The 26,689-nt window shown below is 37.0% G+C and overlaps 1 protein-coding gene across 9 annotated transcripts in view; it reads right to left on the bottom strand.

Moving 5' to 3' along the window:
- Positions 1-26,689, bottom strand: part of PTPN13 (protein tyrosine phosphatase non-receptor type 13) — a 223,872-nt gene that overhangs the window by 14,629 nt on the left and 182,554 nt on the right. For 6 of the 9 annotated variants that reach the window (XM_050790402.1, XM_050790400.1, XM_050790397.1 and 3 more), the window contains 7 exons: positions 24,718-24,788; positions 22,931-22,992; positions 20,420-20,564; positions 19,662-19,799; positions 19,101-19,189; positions 6,445-6,500; positions 4,179-4,282 (listed from right to left, as the gene is read on the bottom strand). In XM_050790402.1, the coding sequence (XP_050646359.1) occupies positions 4,179-4,282; positions 6,445-6,500; positions 19,101-19,189; positions 19,662-19,799; positions 20,420-20,564; positions 22,931-22,992; positions 24,718-24,788 (665 nt within the window). The remainder of the gene's footprint in view (positions 1-4,178; positions 4,283-6,444; positions 6,501-19,100; positions 19,190-19,661; positions 19,800-20,419; positions 20,565-22,930; positions 22,993-24,717; positions 24,789-26,689) is intronic. The other 3 variants (XM_050790399.1, XM_050790403.1, XM_050790401.1) reach the window with 1 other exon arrangement.

Below are 26,689 nucleotides of genomic sequence, written 5' to 3' on the forward strand. Positions count from 1 at the left end.
TTTCCACTTAAAGTATGTATACATGGTCAAACTGAGGGGGCATGCCAAAGATGGCCGAATAGGAACAGCTCCAGCCTCCAGCTCCCAGCGTGAGTGACACAGAAGATGGGTGATTTCTGCATTTTCAACTGAGGTACCGGGTTCATCTCACTGGGGAGTGCTGGACAATCGGTGCTGGTCAGCTGGTGCAGCCCGACCAGTGAGAGCTGAAGCAGGGTGAGGCATCACCTCACCTGGGAAGCACAAGGGGGAAGGGAATCCCTTTTCCTAGCCAAGGGAAACTGAGACACACAACACCTGGAAAATCAGGTAACTCCTACCCTAATACTGTGCTTTACCAAGGGTCTCGGCAAACGGCACACCAGGAGATTATATCCCACACCTGGCCCGGAGGGTCCCACACCCACAGAGCCTCCCTCATTGCTAGCACAGCAGTTGGAGATCTAACTGCAAGGAGGCAGCAAGGCTGGGGGAGGGGCGCCCACCATTGCTGAGGCTTAAGTAGGTAAACAAAGCTGCCCAGAAGCTTGAACTGGGTGGAGCCCACCGCAGTTCAAGGAGGCCTGCCTGCCTCTGTAGACTCCTCCTCTGGGGACAGGGCATAGCTAAACAAAAAGAAGCAGAAACCTCGGCAGAGGTTAATGCCCCTGTCTGATAGCTTTGAAGAGAGCAGTGGATCTCCCAGCACGGAAGTTGAGATATGAGAACAGACAGACTGCCTGCACAAGTGGGTCCCTGACCCCTGAGTAGCCTAACTGGGAGACATCGCCCACTAGGTGCAGACCTACACCTCACACCTCACACAGCGGGGTACACCCCTGAGACGAAGCTTCCAGAGCAAGAATCAGACAGCAACACTTGCTGTTCAGCAACATTCTATCTTCTGTAGCCTCTGCTGCTGATACCCAGGCAAACAGGGTCTGGAGTGGACCTCAAGCAAATTCCAACAGACCTACAGCTGAGGGTCCTGGCTGTTAGAAGGAAAACTAACAAACAGAAAGGACACCCACATCAAAACCCCATCAGTACATCACCATCATCAAAGACCAAAGGCAGATAAAACCACAAAGATGGGGAAAAAGCAGTGCAGAAAAGCTGGAAATTAAAAAAATCAGAGCGCATCTCCCCCTCCAAAAGAAGACAGCTCATTGCCAGCAATGGAACAAAGCTGGACAGAGAATGACTTTGATGAGTTGAGAGAAGAAGGCTTCAGTCGATCAAACTTCTTAGAGCTAAAGGAGGAGCTACGTAACCAGTGCAAAGAAACTAAAAACCTTGAAAAAATAATGGATGAATGGATAACTAGAATAATCAATGCAGAGAAGACTTTAAAAGAACTGATATAGACAAAAACCATAACATGAAAACTACGTGACAAATGCACAAGCTTCAGTAACTGACTCAATCAACTGGAAGAAAGAGTATCAGCGATTGAAGATCAAATGAATGAAATGAGACGAGAAGAGAAGCATGGAGAAAAAAGAGTAAAAAGAAATGAACGAAGCCTCCAAGAAGTATGGGATTATGTGAAAAGATCAAATCTACATCTGATTGGTGTGCCTGAAAGTGAGGGAGAAAATGGAACCAAGTTGGAAAACACTCTGCAGGATATCATCCAGGAGAACTTCCCCAACCTAGTAAGGCAGGCCAACATTCAAATTCAGTAAATACAGAGAATGCCACAATGATACTCCTCAAGAAGAGCAACTCCAAGACACATAATTGTCAGATTCATCAAAGTTGAAATGAAGGAAAAAATGTTAAGGGCAGCCAGAGAGAAAGGTCAGGTTACACATAAAGGAAAGCCCATCAGACTAACAGCAGATTTCTCAGCAGTAAGCCTACAAGCCAGAAGAGAGTGCGGGCCAATATTCAACATTCTTAAAGAAAATAATTTTCAACCCAGAATTTCATATCCAGCCAAACTAAGCTTCATAAGTTAAGGAGAAATAAAATTCTTAACAGATAAGCAAATGCTTAGAGATTTTGTCACCACCAAGCCTGCCCTACAAGAGATCCTGAAGGAAGCACTAAACATGGAAAGGAACAACAGGTAACAGCCATTGCAAAAACATGTCAAAATGTAAAGTCCATCAATGCCAGGAAGAAACTGCATCAACTAGCGAGCAAAATAACCAGCTAATATCACAATGACAGGATCAAGTTCACACATAACAATATTAACCTTAAATGTAAATGGACTAAATTGTCCAATTAAAAGACACAGACTGGCAAATTGGATAAAGAGTCAAGACCCATCAGTATGCTGTATTCAGGAGACCCATCTCACATGCAGAGATACACATAGGCCCAAAATAAAGGGATGGAGGAAGATCTACCAAGCAAATGGAAAACGAAAAAAAAGGAGGGGTTGCAATCCTAGACTCTGATAAAACAGACTTTAAAACATTAAAGATCAAAAGAGACAAAGAAGGCCATTACATAATGGTAAAGGGATCAATTCAACAGGAAGAGCTAACTATCCTAAATATATATGCACCCAATACAGGAGCACCCAGATACATACAGCAAGTCCTCAGAGACTTACAAAGAGGCTTAGACTCCCACACAATTATAATGGGAGACTTTAACACCCCACTGTCAACATTAGACAGATCAATGAGACAGAAAGTTAAAAAGGATATCCAGCAATTGAACTCAATTCTGCACCAAGTGGACCTAATAAACATCTACAGAACTCTCCACCCCAAATCAATAGAATATACATTCTTCTCAGCACCACATCGCACTTATTCCAAAATTGACCACATAGTTGGAAGTAAAGCACTCCTCAGCAAATGTAAAAGAACAGAAATTATAACAAACTGTCTCTCAGACCACAGTGCAATCAAACTAGAACTCAGGACTAAGAAACTCAATCAAAACTGCTCAACTACATGGAAACCGAACAACCTGCTCTTGAATGACTATTGGGTACATAACGAAATGAAGGCAGAAATAAAGATGTTTTTTTGAAACCAATGAGAACAAAGATACAATATACCAGAATCACTGGGACACATTTAAAGCAGTGTGTAGAGGGAAATTTATAGCACTAAATGCCCACAAGAGAAAGCAGGAAAGATCTAAAATTGACACTCTAACATCACAAATAAAAGAACTAGAGAAGCAAGAGCAAACACATTCAAAAGCTAGCAGAAGGCAAGAAATAACTAAGATCAGAGAACTGAAGGAGATAGAGACACAAAAAACCCTCCAAAAAATCAATGAATCCAGGAGCTGGTTTTTTGAAAGATCTACAAAATTGATAGACCGCTAGCAAGACTAATAAAGAAGAAAAGAGAGAAGAATCAAAGAGTTGCAATAAAAAATGATAAAGGGGATATCACCACCAATCCTACAGAAATACAAACTACCATCAGAGAATACTATAAACACCTCTACGCAAATAAACTAGAAAACCTAGAAGAAATGGATAATTTTCTGGACACTTAAACTCTCCCAAGACTAAACCAGGAAGAAATTGAATCCCTGAATAGACCAATAGCAGGCTCTGAAATTGAGGCAATAATTAATAGCCTACCAACCAAAAAAAGTCCAGGACCAGATGATTCACAGCTGAATTCTACCAGAGGTACAAGGAGGAGTTGGTACCATTCCTTCTGAAACTATTCCAATCAATAGAAAAAGAGGGAATCCTCCCTAACTCATTTTATGAGGCTAGCATCATCTTGATACCAAAGCCTGGCAATAAACGTAATCCAGCATATAAACAGAACCAAATACAAAAACCACATGATTATCTCAATAGATGCAGAAAAGGCCTTTGACAAAATTCAACAGCCCTTCGTGCTAAAAACTCTCAATAAATTCGGTATTGATGGAACGTATCTCAAAAGAATAAGAGCTATTTATGACAAACCCACAGCCAGTATCAGAATGGGTAAAAACTGCAAGCATTCCCTTTGAATGCCCGCCTGTAATCCCAGCTACTCGGGAGGCTGAGGCAGGAGAATTGCTTGAACAGGGGAGGTGGAGGTTGCAGTGAGCCAAGATTATGCCACTGCACTCCCAGTTTCCGTTTCAAAAAAAAAAAAAGCAAATAAGGTATACATATGGTAAAATAGCATATCCATATAGTCTGAAAATCATCACTTAAAAACAACTTATTTTCCCAATTCATTATTTTTGAGGAAAAAACTCATTACAATTCTTGCCTTTATCAGAATCTTCATAGTTTGTTCTCTCTGTTGGCAACTCATCACTTCCCCATGTTATTGCATCATCATCAGTCTTCTTTTCTTGTGACTTCTGAATTAAGCTATGAAAACAAAACACATTTGTAACATTTTCTTCATTTTTGTACTCAAATTAAACATTACAGCCCTGAATGATTTTCTCTACAATTATTACAGTATTTTAAAATAGAATGTCTGATTAAGAAAACCAAATCCACAATTCTTAAAATTTATTGGTAGATGTAAACAACTGAGACGTAGAATGGTTTAATACAGTTTTAAAATTTATCCTTGGACAGATCCCAAGTCTTTGAACTTCAGACTGAAGGAGTCCATTTGAGGATGTAGAAGGTGGTGGTTTTATTTCTATCCTTCAACATGGATGAGTGATTACAATTGTATTGGCGTATAGCTTTCTCCTTCTTTTCAGCAGCTGCCCACTATTGCAAAATACCAATGTATCTTAATTTATTTAAAGAAGTCTCTGTTGACGGGTATAGCCTTTTGCTACAACAGGAGGCCAGAAGGACACTCCTGTACCTGGGCACTCACTTAATGTAATGAAACCCAGTACAAGTTCTCAATATTTTGGGAGTGCAAAACAGATGGTAAGGTGGATGGCTTTGGTAAGGTGGATGGCTAGGAGAGAGAAACTAGGTAGGAGAACGGTGTTTAGTGCTAAGGTGAGGTGAAAAAGGATACATAAAAGCCTGAATACATTTTGAACTTTCTGATATTCAGGGGGAACAAAGCAGAGTACTTTTATCCGATGACATTAGTATACACCAGGACATGGACTAATGCTCCCAAGATGTCAACAGGGCAGCAATTATGCTGCTTTTATGACAGATGTTTCCCCCTGTTCTAACTCACTGTGGGTGACAACACTTATTTTGCTGGGTTAAAAAGCTCTATATCCATGAAATGTCTGGGAAAGCTTCAGTAGAGAGTTCTCCTCTTGTGTGACAATGTTCCTGCTCATTCCTCTCATCAAACAAGGCAATTTTGTGAGCTTCAGTGGAAAATTACTAGGAATCCATCTTAGAGCCCTTATTTGGCTCCTTCTGACTTTTTGTTCCTCAATCTCAAAAAATCTGTAAAGGGCATGCATTTTTCTTCAGTTAATAATGTAAAAAAGACTGCATTGATATGGTTAAATTGGCAGGATCTTCTGTGTTTTAGGGATGAATTAAATGGCTAGTATCGTCACCTACAAAAGTGTGCTAAACTTGATGGAGCTTATGTTAATAAAGTTTATATTTTACATTTTTATCTTTTAACTCTATTTTTTCATGAACTTTCTGAAGTCCCCTCATATATATGAAACCTTTCCCTCACATATATTTTGGTTAAAAAAGACCTTATTTTATAATTAGAAATTGTTTAAAACATATTTTTGTGGGTTTTAAAAAACTTTCTTATTTTTTTTGTTTCATATTCTCTTTAAAAATTTGTAAATTTTTAAAGTATAGAAAAATAGAGAAACTGAAAAATAAATGACCCATAACCCAACATGAGAAGACAGTCACTATCATGATTATTGGCACATTTCCATTAGTTCACTCTTTCATTCATTTTTTCCCATGGTTAAGAGAATATCGCTTTTTTGAAGCAATGGTATAATAAACACATTTTCACATGTCACTAGAATCTCCTAGTAACAAAAATTTTAAAACTTTTTTTTTTTTTTTTGAGACAGTGTCTCGCTCTGTTGCCCAGGCTGGAGTACAGTGGCGTGATCTCGGCTCACTGTAACATCCACCTCCCGGGTTCCAGTAATTCTCCTGCCTTAGCCTCCTGAGTAGCTGGGATTACAGACACACGTCACCACACCCAGCTAATTTTTATATTTTTAGTAGAGACGGGGTTTCACCATGTTGGCCAGACTGGTCTCCAACTCCTGGCCTCAAGTGATCCGCCCATCTCAGCCTCCCAAAGTTCTGGGATCACAGGCATGAGACACTATGCCTGGGTTTTTGTCTTTTTAGTAGAGAACGGGGTTTCACCATGTTGGCCAGGCTAGTCTTGAACTCCTGACCTCAGGTGATCCGCCAGCCTCAGCCTCCTAAAGCACTGGGATTACAGGCATGAGCCACTGCACCTGGCCTGAAAAATTTAAAGCATTCTTAATATTCAACCATAGTTTCATAATTTACTCAACAATGCTTATTTTACTCAGAGCATTTATAGACAGACAGACAGATAGATAGAAGCATTATGGATACTTTGCAAATTATTTTCTTACCTTTCACTTTTTACTTTTTCTTCACAATATTCTTCACAGCCATTCATTTTGGTGGGCTACAATAAAAATAAATAAGAATCAAATCAGCCCATTGTAACAAAAAAATCAATCTCATACTATTTTTTTTCCTGTTAGTTATTTCCTATATTTACTGTTATTGTTCATCTTTACATTACAAAGACACATAGGACATTCAATTAATACACTCCAAAGAGTGGCTGAGACATCAGTGGCCCAACAGTCTTTGCTGTTCCCACTTAGTTATCTTCACACTCATCTTGGCTTTTCATTTTTTTAAAGAGATGGAGTCTGTTGCCTGGGCTGGAGTCCAGTGGTACAATCATGACTCATTGTAACCTCAAACTCTTGGGCTCAAGCAATCCTCCTCCCTCAGCCTCCTGAGTACTAGGGACTACAGGTGTATGCCACCATGCCTGGTTAATTTAAATTTTTTTTTTTTTTCTGTAGAGATGGAATCTCACTATGTTGCCCAGGCTGGTCTTAAACTCCTAGCCTTGAGTCACTCTCCTGCCTTAGCCTCCCAAAGTTTTGGGATTACAGGTGTCAGCCATTGCAGCCAGCTTGGCCTTCATTTCTTATCTTAAAAATATTAATAGGAAAGAGGTAAAGAGGAAAAAAGATGAAAGTGTGAATTAATGATTATTTAGATATGCACATTTGGTATATGCTTTTCTACTACTTCAATTTTAAAATCTTAAAAAAGCTTTGAGAAAATCTTAGTAGTTTCAAATATGTTAAATTATAATATATTGCCCCTTTATCATTAAAGATTAATCAACTCATACTTTAACTGAGTATGGTATGTTTCAAAGATCCAAATACTGCAGCAGGAGCAGTTTGCTACAATTAGAAAGAGATGCCAAATTGTATCCTTTTTTGGTTATACTTTGAGTTCTGGGGTATATGTGCATACCATGCAGGTTTGTTACATAGGTATACATGTGCCTTGTTGGTGTGCTGTACCCATCAACTCATCATTTACATTAGGTATTTCTCCTAATGCTATCCCTCCCCCAATCCCCCACACCCGTGACAGGCCCTGGTGTGTGACGTTCCCCGCCCTGTGTCCATGTGTTCTCATTGTTCAGCTCCCACCTATGAGTGAGAACATGTGGTGGTTGGTTTTCTGTCCTTGTGATAGTTTGCTTAGAATGATGGTTCCTAGCTTCATCCATGTCCCTGCAAAGGACATGAACTCATCCTGTTTTAAGGCTGCATAGTATTCCATGGTGTATATGTGCCACCTTTTCTTTATTCAGTCTATCATTGATGGACATTTGGGTTGGTTCCAAGTCTTTGCTACTGTGAACAGTGATGCAAAAAACATACGTGTGCATGTGTCTTTATGGTAGCATGATTTATAATTCTTTGGGTATATACCTGGTAATGGGATCGCTGGGTCAAAGAGTATTTCTAGTTCTAGATCCTTGAGGAATCACCACACTGTCTTCCACAAACATTGAACTACTTTACACTCCCACCAACAGTGTAAAAGTGTTCCTATTTCTCCACATCCTCTCCAGCTTCTGCTGTTCCCTGACTTTTTAATGATAGCCATTCTTTTTTTTTTTTTTTTTACAGACTAATTTCTTTATTGAAATAAAGATGGAATATATATGGGAAACTCCTCAACAAAGTACTAGCAACACAAATCAAGCAACATACAAAAAGAATAAGACACTATAACCAAGTGGGATTTATTCCAGGAATGCAAAGTTGGCTTAATATATGAAAATAAATTAATATAATACATCATATCAATGGGATAAAGGATGAAAAACCATGGTAATCTCAATTAATGCAGGAAAAGCATTTGACAAATTTAATACCTTTCATGATAAGAAAACATTCAATAAACTAGGAACAGAAGGGAACTTCAGGCTGAGTGTGGTGGCTCATGCCTGTTATCCCAGTACTTTGGGAGGCCAGGGTGGGCAGATCACCTGAGGTCAGGAGTTTGAGACCAGCTTGGCCAACATGGTGAAATACTTTCTCTACTAAAAAATTTAAAAAATTAGCCAGGTGTGGTGGTGTGCACCTGTAATCCCAGCTATTCAGGAGGCTGAGGCAGGAAAATAATTTGAATTCATGGGGCAGAGGTGCAGTGAGACGAGATCATGTCACTGCACACCAACCTGGGTGATAGAGCCAGACTCTGTCTCAAATTAAAAAAGAAGGGCACTTACTCGATCTGATAAAGGCTATCTTAAAAAAACCCACACCCAACATATTTAATGTAACTAAAGGCATTTTTCTCCTAAAATCAGGAACAAGACAAGGATGTTTCTCTCATCACTTCTATTTAAGACTGTATGGCAGGTCCTAGTCATAGCAATCAAGAAAAAGAAATAAAAGGCATCTGGACTGGAAAGGAAGAAGTAAAACTAAATCTATTTGCAGGTGACATGAATGATCGCCATTCTAACTGGCATGAGATGGTATCTCATTGTGGTTTTGATTTGCATTTCTCTGATGACTAGTGACAATGAGAATTTTTTCACATGTCTCTTGGCTGCATAAATGTCTTCTTTTGAGAAGTGTCTGTTCATATCCTTTGCCCACTTTTTGATGGGATTCTTTTTTTCCTTGTAAATTTATTTAAGTTGTTTGTAGATTCTGGATACTAGTCCTTTGTCAGATGGGTAGACTGCAAAACCTGTTCACTCTAATGATAGTTTCTTTTGCTGTGCAGAAGCTCTTTAGTTTAATTAGATCCCATTTGTCTGTTTTGGCTTTTGTTGCCATGGCTTTTGTTGTTTTAGTCATGAAGTCTTTGCCCATGCCTATGTCCTGAATGGTATTGCCTAGGTTTTCTTCTAGGGTTTTTATGGGGTTAGGTCTTACATTTAAGTCTGTAATCCATCTTGAGTTAATTTTTGTATATGGTGTAAGGAAGGAATCCAGTTTCAGTTTTTCTACATATGGCTATCCAGTTTTCCCAGCTCCGTTTATTAAATAGGGAATCCTTTCCCCATTGATTGTTTTTGTCAGGTTTGTCAAAGATCAGATGGTTGTAGATGTGTGGTATTATTTCTAAGGCCTCAGTTCTGTTCCATTGGTCTATATATCTGTTTTGGTACCAGTACCATGCTGTTTTGGTTACTGTAGCTTTGTAGTGTAGTTTGAAGTCAGGTAGTGTGATGCCTCCAGTTTTGTTCTTTTTGCTTAGGATTGTCTTCGCTATGTGGGCTCTTTTTGGGTTCCATATGAACTTTAGTTTTTTCCAATTCTGTGAAGAAAGTCAGTGGTAGCTTGATGGGGATAGCATTGAATCAATATATTACCTTGGGCAGTATAGCCATTTTCACAATATTGATTCTTCCTATCCATAAGCATGGAATGTTCTTCCATTTGTTTGTGTCCTCTTTTATTTCATTGAGCAGTGGTTTGTAGTTCTGCTTGAAGAGGTCCTTCACATCCATTGTAAGTTGGATTCCTAGGTATTTTATTCTCTTTGTAGTAATTGTGAATGGGAGTTCATGCATGATTTGGCTCTCTGTCTACTATTGGTGTACAGGAATGCTTGTGATTTTTGCACATTGATTTTGTATCCTGATAGTTTACTGAAGTTGCTTATCTGTTTAAGGAGATTTTGGGCTGAGACAATGGGGTTTTCTAAATATACAATCATGTCATCTGCAAACAGAGACAATCTGACTTCCTCTTTTTGTAATTGAACATCCTTTATTTCTTTCTCTCACCTGATTTCCCTAGCCAGAACTTCCAATACTGTATTGAATAGGAGTGGTGAGAGAGGGCATCCTTATCTTGTGCTGGTTTTCAAAGGGAATGCTTCCAGTTTTTGCCCATTCAGTATGATATTGGCTGTGAATATGTCATAAATAGCTGTTATTATTTTGAGATACATTCCATCAATACCTAGTTTATTGAGAGTTTTTAGTATGAAGGGCTGTTGAATTTTGTCAAAGGCCTTTTCTGCATCTATTGAGATAATTATGTGGTTTTTGTCGATGGTTCTGTTTATGCAATGGATTATGTTTACTGATTTGCATCCTAGGGATGAAGCTGAGTTGATTGTGATGGATAAGCTTTTTGATGTGCTGCTGGATTCGGTTTGCCAGTATTTTATTGAGGATTTTTGCATCAATGTTCACCAGGGATATTAGCCTAAAATTCTCTTTGTTGTGTCTCTGCCAGGCTTTGGTATCAGGATGATGCTAGCCTCATAAAATGAGTTAGGGAGGATTCCCTCTTTTTTTATTGATTGGATTAGTTTCAGAAGGAATGGTACCAGCTCTCTTTTGTACCTCTGGTAGAATTTGACTGTGGTTGGTAGGCTATTAATTTTTGCCTCAATTTCAGAGCCTGTTATTGGTCTATTCAGAGATTCAATTTCTTCTTGGTTTAGTCTTGGGAGGGTGTATGTGTCCAGGAATTTATCCATTTCTTCTAGATTTTGTAGTTTATTTGCATAGAGGTGTTTATGGCATTCTCTGATGGCAGTTTGTATTTCTGTGGGATCGGTGGTGATATCCCCTTTATCATTTTTTATTGCATCAATCTGATTCTTCTCTCTTTTCTCCTTATTAGTCTTGCTAGTGGTGTATTTTGTTGATCTTTTCAAAAAAGTAGCTCTTGGATTCATTGATTTTTCGAAGGGTTTTTTGTGTCTCTGTCTCCTTCAGTTCTGCTCCGATCTTAGGTATTTCTTGCCTTCTGCTAGCTTTTGAATGTGTTTGCTCTTGCTTCTCTAGTTCTTTTAATTGTGATGTTAGGGTGTTGATTTTAGATCTTTTCTGCTTTCTCTTGTGGGCATTTAGTGCTATAAATTTCCCTCTACACACTGCTTTATATGTGCCCCAGAGATTCAGGTACATTGTGTCTTTGTTCTCATTGGTTTCAAAGAACATCTTTATTTCTGCCTTCGTTTTGTTATGTACCCAGTAGTCATTCAGGAGCAGGTTGTTCAGTTTTCAGGTAGTTGTTTGGTTTTGAATGAGTTTATTAATCCTAAATTCTAATATGATTGCACTGTGGTCTGAGAGACAGTTTGTTACAATTTCTGTTCTTTTACATTTGCTGAGTAGTGTTTTACTTCCAATTATGTGTTCAATTTTAGAGTAAGTGTGATGTGGTACTGAGAAGAATGTATATTCTGTTGATTTGGAGTGGAGAGTTCTCTAAATATCTATTACGTCCACTTGGTACAGAGCTGAGTTCAAGTCCTGGATATCCTTGTTAACCTTCTGTCTCGCTGATCTGTCTAATATTGACAGCGGGGTGTTAAAGTCTCCCATTATTATTGTATAGGAGTATAAGTCTCTTTGTAGGTCTCTAAAGACTTGCTTTATGAATCTGGGTGCTCCTGTATTGGGTGCATATATATTTAGGATATTTAGCTCTTCTTGTTGAATTGATCCTTTTACCATTATGTAATGGATTTCTTCATCTTTTTTGATCTTTGTTGGTTTAAAGTCTGTTTTATCGGAGACTAGGATTGCAACCCCTGCTTTTTTTTTTGTTTCCATTTGCTTGGTAGATCTTCCTCCATCCCTTTATTTTGAGGTTATGCACATCACTGCATGTGAGATGGGTCTCCTGAATACAGCACACCGATAGGTCTTGACTCTTTATCCTATTTGCCAATCTGTGTCTTTAATTGGGGCATTTAGTCCATTTACATTTAAGGTTAATATTGTTATGTGTGAATGTGATCCTGTCATTATGATGTTATCTGGTTATTTTGCCTGTTAATTGATGCAGTTTCCTCATAGCGTCGATAGTCTTTACCATTTGGGGTGTTTTTGCAGTGGCTGGTACTAGTTGTTCCTTTCCATGTTTAATGCTTCCTTCAGGAGCTCTTGTAAGGCAGGCCTGGTGGTGACAAAATCTCTCAGCATTTGCTTATCTGTAAAGAATTTTATTTCTCCTTAACTTATGAAGCTTAGTTTGGCTGGATATGAAATTCTGGGTTGAAAATTATTTTCTTTAAGAATGTTGAATATTGGCCCCCACTCTCTTCTGGCTTGTAGGCTTTCTGCTGAGAGATCCATTGTTATTCTGATGGGCCTCCCTTTGTGGGTAACCTGAACTTTCTCTCTGGCTGCCTTAACATTTTTTCCTTCGTTTCAACCTTGGTGAATCTGATAATTACATGTCTTGGGGTTGTTCTTCTCTAGGAGTATCTTTGTGGTGTTCTCTGTATTTCCTGAATTTGAATGTCAGCCTGCCTTGCTAGGTTGGGGAAGTTCTCCTGAGTAATATCCTGAAGAGTGTTTTCCAACTTGGTTCCATTCTCCCTGTCCTTTCCAGTATACCAATCAAATATAGATTTGGTCTTTTCACATAGTCCCATATTTCTATGAGTGTTTGTTTGTTTCTTTTCACTCTTTTTTCTCTAATCTTCTTGCTTTATTTCATTAATTTGATCTTCAATCACTGATATCCTTTATTTTACTTGATTGAATCGGCTACTGAAGCTCATGCATGCATCATGAAGTTCTCGTGCCATGGTTTTCAGTTCCATCAGGTCATTTAAGGTCTTATCTACACTGTTTATTCTAGTTAGCCATTTGTCTAACTTTTTTTCAAGGTTTTTAGCTTTCATGTGATGGGTTAGAACATGCTCCTTTAGTTTGGAGTAGTTTGTTATTACCGAACTTCTGAAGCCTGTTTCTGTCAACTCGTCAAACTCATTCTCTGTTCAGTTTTGTTCCCTTGCTGGCAAGGGGCTGCGATCCTTTGAAGGAGAAGAGGCGCTCTGGTTTTTGGAATTTTCCGCTTTTCTGCTCTGGTTTCTCCCCATCTTTGTGGTTTTCTTTACCTTTGTTCTTAGATGTTGGTGACCTACAGATAGGGTTTTGGAGTGGATGACCTTTTTGTTGATGTTGATGCTATTCCTTTCTGTTTGCTAGTTTTCCTTCAGTCAGGCCCCTCAGCTGCAGGTCTGTTGGAGTTTGCTGGAGGTCCACTCCAGACCCTGTTTGCCTGAGTATCACCAGCAGAAGCTGTAGAATAGCAAATATTGCTGCCTGATCTTTCCTCTGGAAGCTTCGTCCCAGAGGGGCACCCGCCTGTTTGAGGTGTCTGTTGACCCCTACTGAGAGGTGTATCACAGTCAGGCTACATGGGGATCAGGGACCCGCTTGGGGAGGCAGTCTATCTGTTCTCAGAGTTTGAATGGTGTGCTGAGGGAACCACTGCTCTCTTCAGAGCTGTCAAACAGGGACTTTTAAGTCTGGAGAAGCTGTCTGCTGCCTTTTGTTCTGCTCTGCCCTGCCCCCAGAGGTGGAATCTAGAGAGGCAGTAGGCCTTGCTGAGCTGCGGTGGGCTCCGTCCCATTTGAACTTCCCAGCAGCTTTGTTTACACTGTGAGCTACTCAAGCCTCAGCAATGGTGGATGCCCCCCACTGGTCAAGCTGCAGTGTTGCAGGTTGATCTCAGACGGCTGCACTAGCAGTGAGCAAGGCTCCGTGGGCATGGGACCTGCTGAGCCAGATATTGGAGGGTATCTTCTGGTCTGCTGGTTGCTGGGTCTGTGGGAAACGCGCAGTATATGGTCAGGGGTGTACCGTTTCTCCAGGTACAGTCTGTCACAGCTTTCCTTGGCTAGGAAAGGGAAATCCCCTGACCCCTTGTGCTTCCTGGGTGAGGTGATGCCCCACCCTGCTTCAGCTCACCCTCCATAGGCTGTACCCACTGTCCAATGAGTCCCATTGAGATGAATCAGATACCTCAGTTGGAAATGCAGAAATCACCCATCTTCTGCATTGATCTTGCTAGGAGCTGCAGACCGGAGCTGTTCCTATTCGGCCATTTTGGAAGCAACCACCCCCAAATTTTATTCTTAAATGGTTAGTAAATTATACGATTGAACCTTTATCAGGACAAATTTTCTTAACAAATAGGAAATTCCCTTGAAGACCCTGAATTATCTGGCCCCTGTCTACTTTTATAATCTCCCCTTTACCCACTAGTCTTCAAATTCATGGGTCTTTTAGTTCTTCAAAATCACTCATCCCTTCTTACTACAAAGCCCTTCTGATGGTGTCTTCTCCTCCTGAAGATGTTTTCTATCCACCCAATCTAAAGCAGGTTTCCTTGGTTATTCTTTTTTTTGTGTGTTGGCACTTAAAAACAACAAACAAACTTCACAGACCTTAACGCAACTTGTAATTACATATTTATTTGTGTGTTTGATTTTTTCCTCCTTTCCTCTCCATTAGTAAGCTCTTACCAAGGCAGGAATCATGTCGGTCTGTTCACCACTGTGTGCCCACACACGCTTATGTCTGAGACCTAGTTTATTACATCCACTTAATAAAAATGACACCTGTAATATGACCTTTCAGTTACAGACTTTGTAGAGTTAAAAAGTACCATAATTAAATTACCCTGATAATAATTTCAATTTAGTTGATGTAAATGTAGAACTTCTACAGTAGAAGGAAAAAGGTTTTAATCCACTGTCAACTAAAAGGAAATTTCCTAGACCTCATCTGTTTTAAGAAGCTGCTCATTTTAGTCTGGATTAAATTTTTTTTCCAACTAAAGTCATTTGCATTTCTTATTTCCCATTACAATCCTGGTCTAAGAATATAGCATGTGTATAATGATTTTAGAAAGTACAAAGCCTTTTATAAGAGTCAAATGCTGTTATAAATATGAAAATTTTAATAATACTATTATTAAATGAAAATGGTGAGGTAAAACTCAATTAGAAATAAGCTACAGTGATACCTGTATTAACCAATTACCACTATTTTTGTAAGGTTCACTTGTGTATGGGGGAGGGTTGGTTAAGAAGATTGGCCTTCAGTTTCTTGTCAGTATGGACTGAAGGACCTTTGGAAGAGGAGGCAGCTGTGGTACTGCCTCACCGAATATATTTAAGATTTTTTAAAAGAGTGGTCAGCCCATTTGAAGGTTATTTTACAATCCTAGTGCTCAAGGAATCCAGATCCAGTAACTTGAGAGAAGAGGAACTATCTCCTGGATCTAGGATGAACTACATAATTTGCAGTGCCAGGAGCCATATGCAAATAAGAGATCTCTTGTTAAAAACTTATTAAGAACTTCAAGTTGGTGATGGTACAGCACTATAGCATATTCGAAGTAGGAGGCTCTTATAAGCACAGGGTTCTGAGTGATTGCACTGGCTGAATGCCCATAAAGCCAGTCCTTCTGAGATCCAACAGTCAAGCAGAATTATCCTCAGGTGCCGGAGAGTCACTAAAAGTTTTTGCCTTGTTTTTGCTTAAGAAATTAAAAACACTACATAAGAAGAATATGTTTGAAGAAATTAAAACCATTAAAAAATAACCAGAATTAGAAAGCATATTGATTCATTTCAGTGGCAAGAGATGTGGAAAGATCAAATTCCTTGGCATGGCATGTAAGTCACTTCATGAACTAACACCTTGCCTATCTTTTTAGGCTTAGCTTTCAAGACACCCTGTGATACCCTACTTGCAATGACTTAGTGTCCTGAATGTTCCAGGCTCATCTATACCTTCATTCCTCTGCTAAAGCAGCTCCACAGTATGTATGGAATGCTCTTTCCTAGCTTATCTTAACTATCAAACATCTTTAAGATGCTAATTCTCTAGAAAGCTTTAATAACTTTATCCACCTACTCCTGTGTAGCCCCGACCATTTTCCCCCTTCTTTGTAGCTCTCGCTGAACTCCATATAAACATTTAATAGAATATGTTTCTACAGCTTTTTAAAAATTACATTTACTTATTTACATGTGTACTTCTCTCAAGTTGACTACCAGAGTGGACAAGCAAATTTAGGACAGAAACCCTAACACCTCTTCTTACCCCATCATCTCCAGCAAAATTAGTCAAATAAGTTCAATAGCTAAATGGTTTTGAAACTGTAGACAATAATTTATAGTAATGTATATGATTAGCATTCATTCTTTCATTCTTAAATAAGACATAGGCATTGACCTAAAGTACTTCACTAAGAGGTACTAAAGAGTACAATTACAATACTGAATGAGAAACACAATGAATGTATAAATAGGTATCATGTATAATCTTTCTTCTATAAGAAGATATTTCTATATTCCTATACTTTTTAATACCAATGGTTAGCATCTTAACTTTTGGTACATGATAAAACTTTCAAAGTTACAGAATATACTGTTAGAACCAATTCAGTAAATAATACACAATTTGTTTAGGGTGATTTCAAGCACTTATAAAAGACTATCATCAGAAGTTCTAAATAATTCTTAAAACTAGCCAGTTCTAAAATATAGGTAATATTCTAGAAATATAAGATGAAACAGAAAACTTTTCCAGAATGCTAGCTCGGTCTTCTTTCAGCTAGGGGAGATTAGTCATATTTGCAAATTTTAAATTTGTCTGCTTATGAATATAATTGTCATAGTGATTTAAACATGTTCCTAGAATTAGATACAAATAAAAATTTTAAATGTTTTAATCTAAGATCCCTGTTACTCCTTTCCTAAATTTGTTCCCTCACTTTCTTTACTTTGTTTACCATTATTTAAAATAGATTCTAAAGCAGAAGTCCCATTTATTCAGGAAGTACTAATTTAATATATCTAGCCCAAAATGTATTCTCAATGCATGTATTTGCAGGATCTATCTGTACTTCAGTGGCAAGACAATTATATAGTTCCTAATAATTTGTGTCCTCTTACTGACAAAAAGAAAATCTAAAATTCATCAACAGATGGCCAATTTAATAAATTATGGTATAAACTTACAATAAAATAATAGGAAGTCATTAAAATGTGTGAGGCAAATTTATACATCTCACATGGAAAGAGGGTAATGATCAATTCTTAAGTGAAAACCAAATTCAGAACCATGTGACAAAATGTATATTAAAAAATTATGTATGTATATAAATATTTATGTTTTGATATGCACAGTGGAAAGGTAGAAATCAAAATTTTTAACAATAGCTACCTCAGATGAATAAGATAAATATGTTTTTAAAAAGGGACCTACTTTTTTTTTTTTTTGAGACGGACTCTCACTCTTGTTGCCCAGGATGGAGTGCAGTGGCGTGATTTTGGCTCACTGCAACCTCCGCCTCCCAGGTTAAAGCGATTCTCCTGCCTCAGCCTCCCAAGTAGCTGGGATTACAGGCATGCAACACCTTGCCCAGCTAATTTTGTATTTTTAGTAGAGATGGGGTTTCTCCATGTTGGTCAGGCTGGTCTTGAACTCCCAACCTCAGGTGATCAGCCCACCTCGGCCTCCCAGAGTGTTGAGATTACAGGCGTGAGCCACCATACCTGGCTGGGACTTACATTTTTGAAGATTCTGTTGGAAACTTTTTTACAATAAGGATGTAATATATTTTCATAATGAAAATAATAAAAAAAGATAACTTGAAAGAAGTTTTCTGCCATAAAACAGTCATAGCTCAGTATAAATGAGAATCTATATTATGCTAACAAGCTTTCTTTACTCTTTTAAAAGAAAAAGCATGTGACATGACTTTTATTTTTTGGGGGGACTGAGTCTCGATCTATTGCACAGGCTGGAGTGCAGTGTCATGATCTCCGCTCACTGCAACCTCTGCCTCCCAGGTTCAAGTGGTTCTCCTGCCTCAGACTCCTGAAGGGCTGGGATTACAGGTGTGCACCACCAAATCTGGCTAATTTTTTATATTTTTGGCAGAGACAGGGTTTCACCATGTTGGCCAGGCTGGTCTTGAACTCCTGACCTCAAGTGATCTGCCCTCCTCAGCCTTTCAAAAGTGCTGGGATTACTGCCATGAGCCAATGCGCTCAGCTACATCACATTTCTGAAATGGCAATTACAGATTTTTACTTTCTTAGTTAAAAGACATTGCAACATACATTTTAAGGGGCATTTTAATGTTACTATTAAATATTAATAAAAATGTGATAAAGTCATGACTTAAAATGTTCAGAAAACCTTTTCTAAAGAGCCTATTTTTACTGTAATTATTAATATTCTGATTATATGAAAGTTCATCTTAAGAAAAACCACTACCGACTGTCACATTTTGAGATATCTAATATTTGTATGATTATTTTTGTAGCTTGAGAAATATACACTTATCAGTCATAAGCTTCTGTGTGTGTATATATATATACACACTATTTGTAAATATTTAATGAACAGTTATGTATGTAGGAGATTGTGTGTAAGTACAAGCATCCATGATAACTAGTGTAAGAACATTCAAACCAGCACAGTTTTAATTTTGAATATATAAAGTAGGAAGATTAAGAAGGATAATGAGAAGAATTATCCCAGAATATTAAGCAAGGTCAGATTTGTACACATAGGGTGATGCTGAGTTTGAAGAACCTTAAATATAATTTATCCACTATTTCATGCTTTTCCTTAGTCTAATGTCCTAGAAGATCCTAAGTTTTAAGGTTTTAAAGAATAATTTAGAAAGTTTAGCATTACATTTTTGAAAACCAATTGTTTTTTTTTCTATTTTTTTTAATTTGAGAAAATTTGTGTAATGATTCTTTCACTAGGATAGGATGACACTTTAATGTAACACATGAAATTAATCTCTGTTTTCCTCCTAAATTTATTTTTTGAGTAAAACAGGAAATAATCTCTGATTATTTCACCTTCTGGGTTAAAACCCATAATTCTAACAAGTTGACATATCCTAGGTTGTTTAGGTATTACTGTTACCTCAGTAAGATACTCAGGTAAAGGTGAACCATCGCAGTCTGTATCTTCTGTTCTCTCTGCTGATAACCTCCCATTCATCTTTAATGTACCTGAGAGAGGAATATAAAGGCCAAGATGAATTAATAAAACTATTGAGGAGGTAGAAAAGTTTTCATTTGCCTGCAAAAGAAGGCAGTGTATAAACCAATATCCATAAATAGTTTCAATGTTTTAACTAGAAAAGTTAGGAAGAAATGATCAAGTATATATCAGTATAAAATTTCTGGTTACAATTATCTACTAAAATTAAAATGAGAATGGCTGGGGGAAAATGTTTGGACTAACTTCTAGAAGTAAAATTCATGATATAAATGATACATTTGGAGATCTCACTAATAAGGTAACCCACTTATAAATATGGAAAATAAAAAAAAGGAGATAAATTCTATTTTGTTTCTGAAATATTACACACTAATGAGGAATAGAGGAAGAACTAATGCATTACATATTTACTCAAAAAATGCTCCCTAGAGATGTTCTTGTACTCCATAGTATACCAATTTATTCATCTGGTTCATGTACCTGGAACACAGGAGTTTCCTGCTGCATTATTTTGGTTTAAAAGATTCTGGGCTTCCTCATCCACAACATCCAGCAGAGACTGGATAACTTCAGCTTCTTGGGGATCATCATAAATGTCATCTTCTTGTATACAGGATTCTTGAAAAATAATAATTTACATGGGGTTTTACGTTAAAAATATTGACACGAGAAAGGGACAAGGCGTTAAATAGAATTTGCTAGGTGCTTTCAAATTTTAAGCAACCAATTTTAAAAGTAGCAATGACTGGAAAAGTAGTTTACACTAATGTGATCCAGTCATTTTTAGTTCTAGAACTACCCTGGCTGCTATGACGAAAGATCACACAAATGTAAATTACAAAGAATAAACCAAAATCAATGTTGGTGATATGGCTTTTCACAAGGCATTAATAATTTAATGTTTATTTTCTTAAATGACTCTCAATGTATTAATTCATGAAAGAAACAAAGTTATGTTACAAAGATTAAGGATATAATAGATCAGACAAAACATCCTGAAGACATTTTTTCTAAACTATTAGGTAGCCTGTGAATTGCTACTTCACAAAATATAAGAAACACTGTAGAACACAGCAGCTATCTTTTCAATCACTTAAAAAAAATTAGTCTCAGAGACGAGAATGAATACTGGGACATTTGTATATTGTTCTTTTCTTTATTTGAGCAATAATCTTTCCCTTTAAAGCTACAGTAATATATAAAGCAAAGAAAAGAGGATACCTATTTTTTTTAATTACCTGAGTTATTAGGGCATTTAGAGTAATTAGATGACTGATTTGGAAAACTACCTTTGGACAGAGCCAAGTTTGGTGATCCCTTTATCTGATAAGTAGAACATTTTCCTTTGGGGTACGAGATTTCATTTATTTCTTCCCCATCAACCTAAAGCATAAAACCAAAGCAAATCATCAGATAGTATTTTACTAACTTCCAGGATTGGGGGACTGCACATTGTCTCTCTCCTCTTCTTTCTTAGTACAAGATCCATCTTATGTCTCTCCACCTTAGATCAGTGTTTGAAGGAAATATCAGTGCAATGAAATGTGCATAGGGCATGGGGCTTCCCATCATTAAATATATCTGGAAACACTAGGTGAAACAACATTAACTCAAAATTTTTATTCCAGGAATTTTCACAGTCCTTGCTAATATAAACTTTGAGTTGCTAAAAGAGAACTCTATTATGTAGTACATCTTAAAATATCCGACTGAAGACATCTCTTTTTTGAAGCAATTTTGTAAGACTTGTTTTTCATACAATTTAAAAAAAGTTTAATAGGACTATTAAAGCTTAGAAGTTGAGGGAAAGAGAAAATACCAACTTTTCAAGTACTTCTGAGTCTATTACATGGATATAGTCTCCAATTTAGTGATCTGATAATCTATTAGGTATAAAGATTTTCAAATCTAGTCTAAGTCTCAAATAAATTTAAGAAAAACAATGAATTCATAACAATAAAATAATTATTGAATAGAATGTAAATTTTGAATGCAATGTTCAACGGTCTATTACATGGATATAGTCTCCAATTTAGTGGCCTGATAATCCATTAGGTATAAATATTTTCAAATCTAGTCTAAGTCTCATATAAATTTAAGACAATGAATTCATAACAATAGAATAATTATTGAATAGAATGTAAATTTTGAATGCAATGTTCAATTGTGAAGCACTTCATGGAGCATACCCTATCAAAAGAAAAATGACTTGAAAAAAATGCAAAAATAAATGCTTGGAATAAATTAAAATAATTTTATACAAATAAAAGGTTGCGCTTTATTCTAAAGGTTTCACCCATTCTATTAAGATAAAAAGTATACATGGTAGATGCAATAGAATTTTTAAAAATAAATAATGGTAATATCAAAAAGCTTCACTGGATTATGAAACTCCATTCTCAATGAGAAATTAATAGTATAGATATTAGCATTCAACGACAAAGTATTGTCTGGGAGACTTCCTGGAAGATTTTAACAAAAACATGCTGGCAGCCATGAACAGCAAAAGGGTTTTATGTTAATCTAGGGTTTTATGTTAATTTAACAAAAACTCTACTCTTCTTTCTTTCAATAACATGCTGATTATTTAAAAAGAAGAGCACTATACAGTGTGAATACTACTAGAAATACATGAAAATTCAGTTGCTTTGCTATGTGAAATTGAAGACATTCTGAATAATGTCTTCATAGTGAGTGAATAGTGAGTGTTGCTGTAGCTCAATTTCAACACATACAAATAAAAAAAAAATTTTGTTTTTGTGTCTCAGTCATTACTGCCTTAAAATGTTCTGCTGTAATTATCTTTTCATGGCTTGCTAGACCAAGTCACAAGTGTGAGACAACATAATGAAATGAAAGGTGTAGAATTTTGGAATTCTGGTCATGAAATTATTTTTCTCCTTCCACACTAAAGCCAGCTCATGTTGACATAATAAGACTTTCAGATTAATAAAAGAGCAATCTCTCAGTGCTGCATTTTACATGGCAAGCCATTCCATATTGAAGTTCAGAACATATTGTATGGGATGCATGTGGAATAAAACAATTCCATGAAATGAAGATCCAGCTGTGATCATTGTAGAAATGTAATTACATACCAGGAGGAAAATCACAAAAAGGGGATGTTAGCCACATAAATGGGCATATAAGTAGACTTAAAGAGAGCATGAAATGGAATTTAACTATGTATTAGTTTTGTTAAGTCACCCCTAGATTTCTCTGTGCTAATCTTAAATGGTTAAAGCTGTCTCATTTAATCATTTGGTAAAGCATTTTCTAAGTCTTTCAAAAGCAAGTAAACCTATTATTTATTTATTTATTTGCTACTTCTGTTTTTTCCTCACTGGTTGCACAGATTTGAACTTGAAGGTTACTGCTTGCCAAAACTAGCCCAAAGGAACAATTCCACTCTTAATTACATTATTCTTCTCTTTCCGTGGTCTAAGAGACAATCAAAAGAATTTTACATATTAGTAAGAAAAATCTCCGCACTAAAGTTATCTATTTAACTGGTTAGTGTATTTAAAAGCTGAGTGTGTGCCAAATGACGTACGGTTACCTATGTGAGGCTCTATGTTGTATGATTTACTTAGCAAGGCCTATCAGTTCAGTAAAATATAGCCTTACTATTAATATGAATATCTAAAGAAGACAAATATTTAAATATGAAATCAATTTGGTTCAAAACACAAACATGCTGTTACTTAGATAAGGAGGTATGACATGAAAGAGGGTGGACTTTTTCTTACCGTGGAGAATGAATCATTAGGAGTGAGGGCAGGCTGGCTGCAAGATCCCACACTGTAGGAACCTGAAAGGACAATATAGGAAGTAAGGGGATGAGCCAATCCAAACCACAAGAGGGATATCAAAATAATTAAAGAAAACTCGCATTTCTGGGATGTTGTTATTTTTATTAGTATACTAAAATAATTCATATTACAAAATGATTAAAAACCAAATAAATGGAATATTATTTGATTCCAAAGCTTTAATATTTTGGGGGTTTATCCCAAGGAAAAAGCTAATTTCTTTTCTTTTCTTTTCTTTTTTTCCAGACAGAGTCACGCTCTGTTGCCAGGCGCGATCTCAGCTCACTGCAACCTCCGACTCCCTGGTTCAAGTGATTCTGCTGCCTCAGCCTCCCAAGTATCTGGGATTACAGGCATGCACCACCATGCCCAGCTAATTTTTGTATTTTTAGCAGAGACGGGATTTCACCATGTTGGCCAGGATGGTCTCAATCTCCTGACCTTGTGATCCGCCCGCCTCAGCCTTGCAAAGTGCTGGGATTACAGGCGTGAGGAAAAAGCTAATTTCTTAAAAGAAAATAGTTCACATAAAAGCTAGTTTGGGCTGAATGGTTCGTGTGAGACACTGATTATAATTTCTCCCTTTGAACGGGTGAGCCATCACAGGTGCTTAACTATGTTCAGTTTACTATTTAAAAGAAGGTAGTAAGCTTTTTAAAGTCTGATTTCAAAAAGCCTATCAATTCAATACAGGAAAATAAATTATGGATAAAACAGAAAAGAACTTTTAATATATTTTTAAGTCAAATGTTAATTTTAATCCTTAGCTATCATTACAACAATTCAATATATTAAAAAAGGAGATTATGTTTCACTTACAGCTAAAACATCACATATTTAAACATAACTTCATTCATTAAATCATATTTTCAAGAGACTGAGAAAAATATAGTAGAGTTTGGAAAACTTTATAAGAAAACAAAGAAAGAAACAAATATAGGTAAGTACATTTAAGAACCTCTATTTGGGAATGACCCTAAAATAATTCTGCCTAGAAAGATAAAAACTGAGATGGAATTTTTATAGACAAATCTTTAGAATTCTGTGGATGATGTTACATAGAGTCCGAGAATGGGTTTTAATATTCCTTGCAAGAAAAATATTATTAAACTTCTAAGAAAAATAAAAAATATAGCAATAATACACCACTGGTTCAAAATAATCATATTGGCATAGTACAAAACATAATAGTTTATTATTTGTAATCTCTCTCTCCTGTTCCCCTAAATGCTTCCTTCCCTGTTTGCCCTACATAACCACCGAGCTGCTGTCACTATAATTTGCATTGTCTACAACTCTCTAATAGAATCATACAGTATGAACTATTTTTTTTGCTCTGGCTTATTTAACTCAGAACATTTATTATGAGGTTATTTTAATTACTTTTTTTGCTGGTATCAATAGTTCATTCCTTTTTATTGCTGTGTGGTTTTTCATTGTTTGGATATACTACAATTGGTTTATCAATTCAATAGATTTTGGACATTTGAGTTGTTTCAAATTTTGGCTATTACAAGTAACCTCTAGAAAAATTTCTGTACAAGCTTTTATGTAGAATATAGGCTTACTTTCTTCAAGTGAACAGCTGGCAGTGGAAAAGCTGGATTATATTTTAGGTGTAAGTTAAAATTTTTAAGAAATTGTGAAGCTGTTTTCCAAAATGGATGTGCCATTTTACATTCCCATTACCATAGTAGAGTACAGTAAAATGAATATATCCTTACCATTGCCTTTGGTTGGCTTTGGAGCTGAAACAGCAGACCTCTTTGAACTGGGGACCACTGGAAGATCATTTCTGTGTTGTAAAAAAAGACAACTGCAAATTATCTTGGCACACTGTAGCCTCGACCTCCCAGGCCCAAGCAATCCTCGTGGCCTCAAGCAATGCTCCCACCTCAGCCTCCCAAGTAGCTGGGACCACAGGCATGTGCCACCATGCTCAGCTATTTTTTTGTATTTTTTGTAGAGATGGGGTTTTGTCATGTTGCCCAGGCTGGTCTCGAACTCCTGAGTTCAAGCAATCCACCTGCCTAGGCCTCCCCAAGTGCTGAGATTACAGGTGTGAGCCACCGCGCCTGGCCCGGGAGATATTCTTGACCCAAAAAAGGTTAAGAATCACTTCTTTACGTAGTTTTTCTCTGGGCTTCAGTTTAACATATCACCCTATTTCCCCTTCTATTGAAAACACTGCTAATATTCATTATCTAATAACTCAGTTCACTGTCACTTAGTCAATAGTTCAAAGATAACTTAGAAGTCACAGATCATTAAGTTTTATATATCTAAAGCCCTTGATATGTGTTTTTCTTTTAAATTAAAGTGAAAATCTAGATGAAATATTTCTATTCAAAGGACTATAAGAAGAATGGTGCCACCCAAAGTACAAAACAGCCAAAAAGATAGCACCTTAGAAATAGAAGATTAGGTATGCAATCTTATCGTTGCTGATAATTGAGAGAAAAGGGGAGTTGCCTAAGGTGTACAGTATTGGGAGAGGCAATATATTTCAAATTCTGAGTACCCTTGTATGCTCTTGCTGACTAGCCCCAAAATGCAAGGTCCTGACCTTTTTATTATCTGGGCCACTTCTTAAGGTTGTATCTGCAGTGAGCAACCATGAAGGATGTGGTAACTTCTCTCCCTCAACAAAAAACAGGCTTTCTTACAGACTGCTATAAAATGGTGGGTTCCCAAGGCTCTTCTTAAAGCATTCCTCTCCTATAATACAACCCATTGCATGTGTACAAATCCACAGGCCCACATATGTCATTTTTATGGGACCTGGAAGACATGTGGAACTGACACGGATGCCATGCTCACACTACTTGCTATGCATTAGTAATAGTGTTTTATCTCTGATTCAGGAGTTTTATGTCTTCTGCCAGCAACCATGTAACAAAGACAGGCTAGCTTATTAGCTTGCAAGTACAGTAAAATTCCAAACCCTTTACAGTTCCCTTTATGGAAGGAGGTCATAAACCAAGGAGTATGAGGAGTCTCTAGAAAGTGGACATACAGATAATTACTACAAATATACATCCCTCCATTATTGCTACCCTATGGGCTTTAATAAAAGAGGGCAGACACACACAATGAAGAGAGAGCTAGACGAAGAATGAAGGAGAAAGTAATTGTGACTACCATGACTGTATTTTTGGTGACTACAGCTAAGATAAAAGCAGAAGGACAAAAGAAAATTACTTCAAGGCTGGGCTGAAGAGTGCTCTACTAATTTTGAGGCAAAATATTCAGTTGGACTTAAAGTTAGCAAAAATATTAATTTTCACAGAAATACTTTCCAGGTTGTTTGAAGACTTCCCTCCCTTCCTAATTAACATTCAAGTAGACCTATGAAAACAATTGTATGCCAATCCAATTTTTAGATAATATATGAAGGAATCAAGTCAAAGACTATGTTCAAGGGGAAAAAAAGTACACAATCTAATTTACAGATTCAGAAGGAATAAATAAGTTTATAATCAATGATTTGATCAACAAGTCCCCATACTTTAAAAGAAATAATTCACAAGCAAAAATGTGAATTTCCCTTTATATAATTTAAGTCTGTAATCTAGAAAGCCTGGATTCCTGTAAATTGTGGTAGGCAGAATAATCCCCTTCCAAGATGTTTATGTTCTAATGATTCTGTTCTAATCCTCAGAACCTCTGAAGATATTACTATTTATATGGCAAAAG

Source organism: Macaca thibetana, chromosome 5 (genome assembly GCF_024542745.1).
Source record: "Macaca thibetana thibetana isolate TM-01 chromosome 5, ASM2454274v1, whole genome shotgun sequence".
Classification (NCBI taxonomy): domain Eukaryota; kingdom Metazoa; phylum Chordata; class Mammalia; order Primates; family Cercopithecidae; genus Macaca; species Macaca thibetana.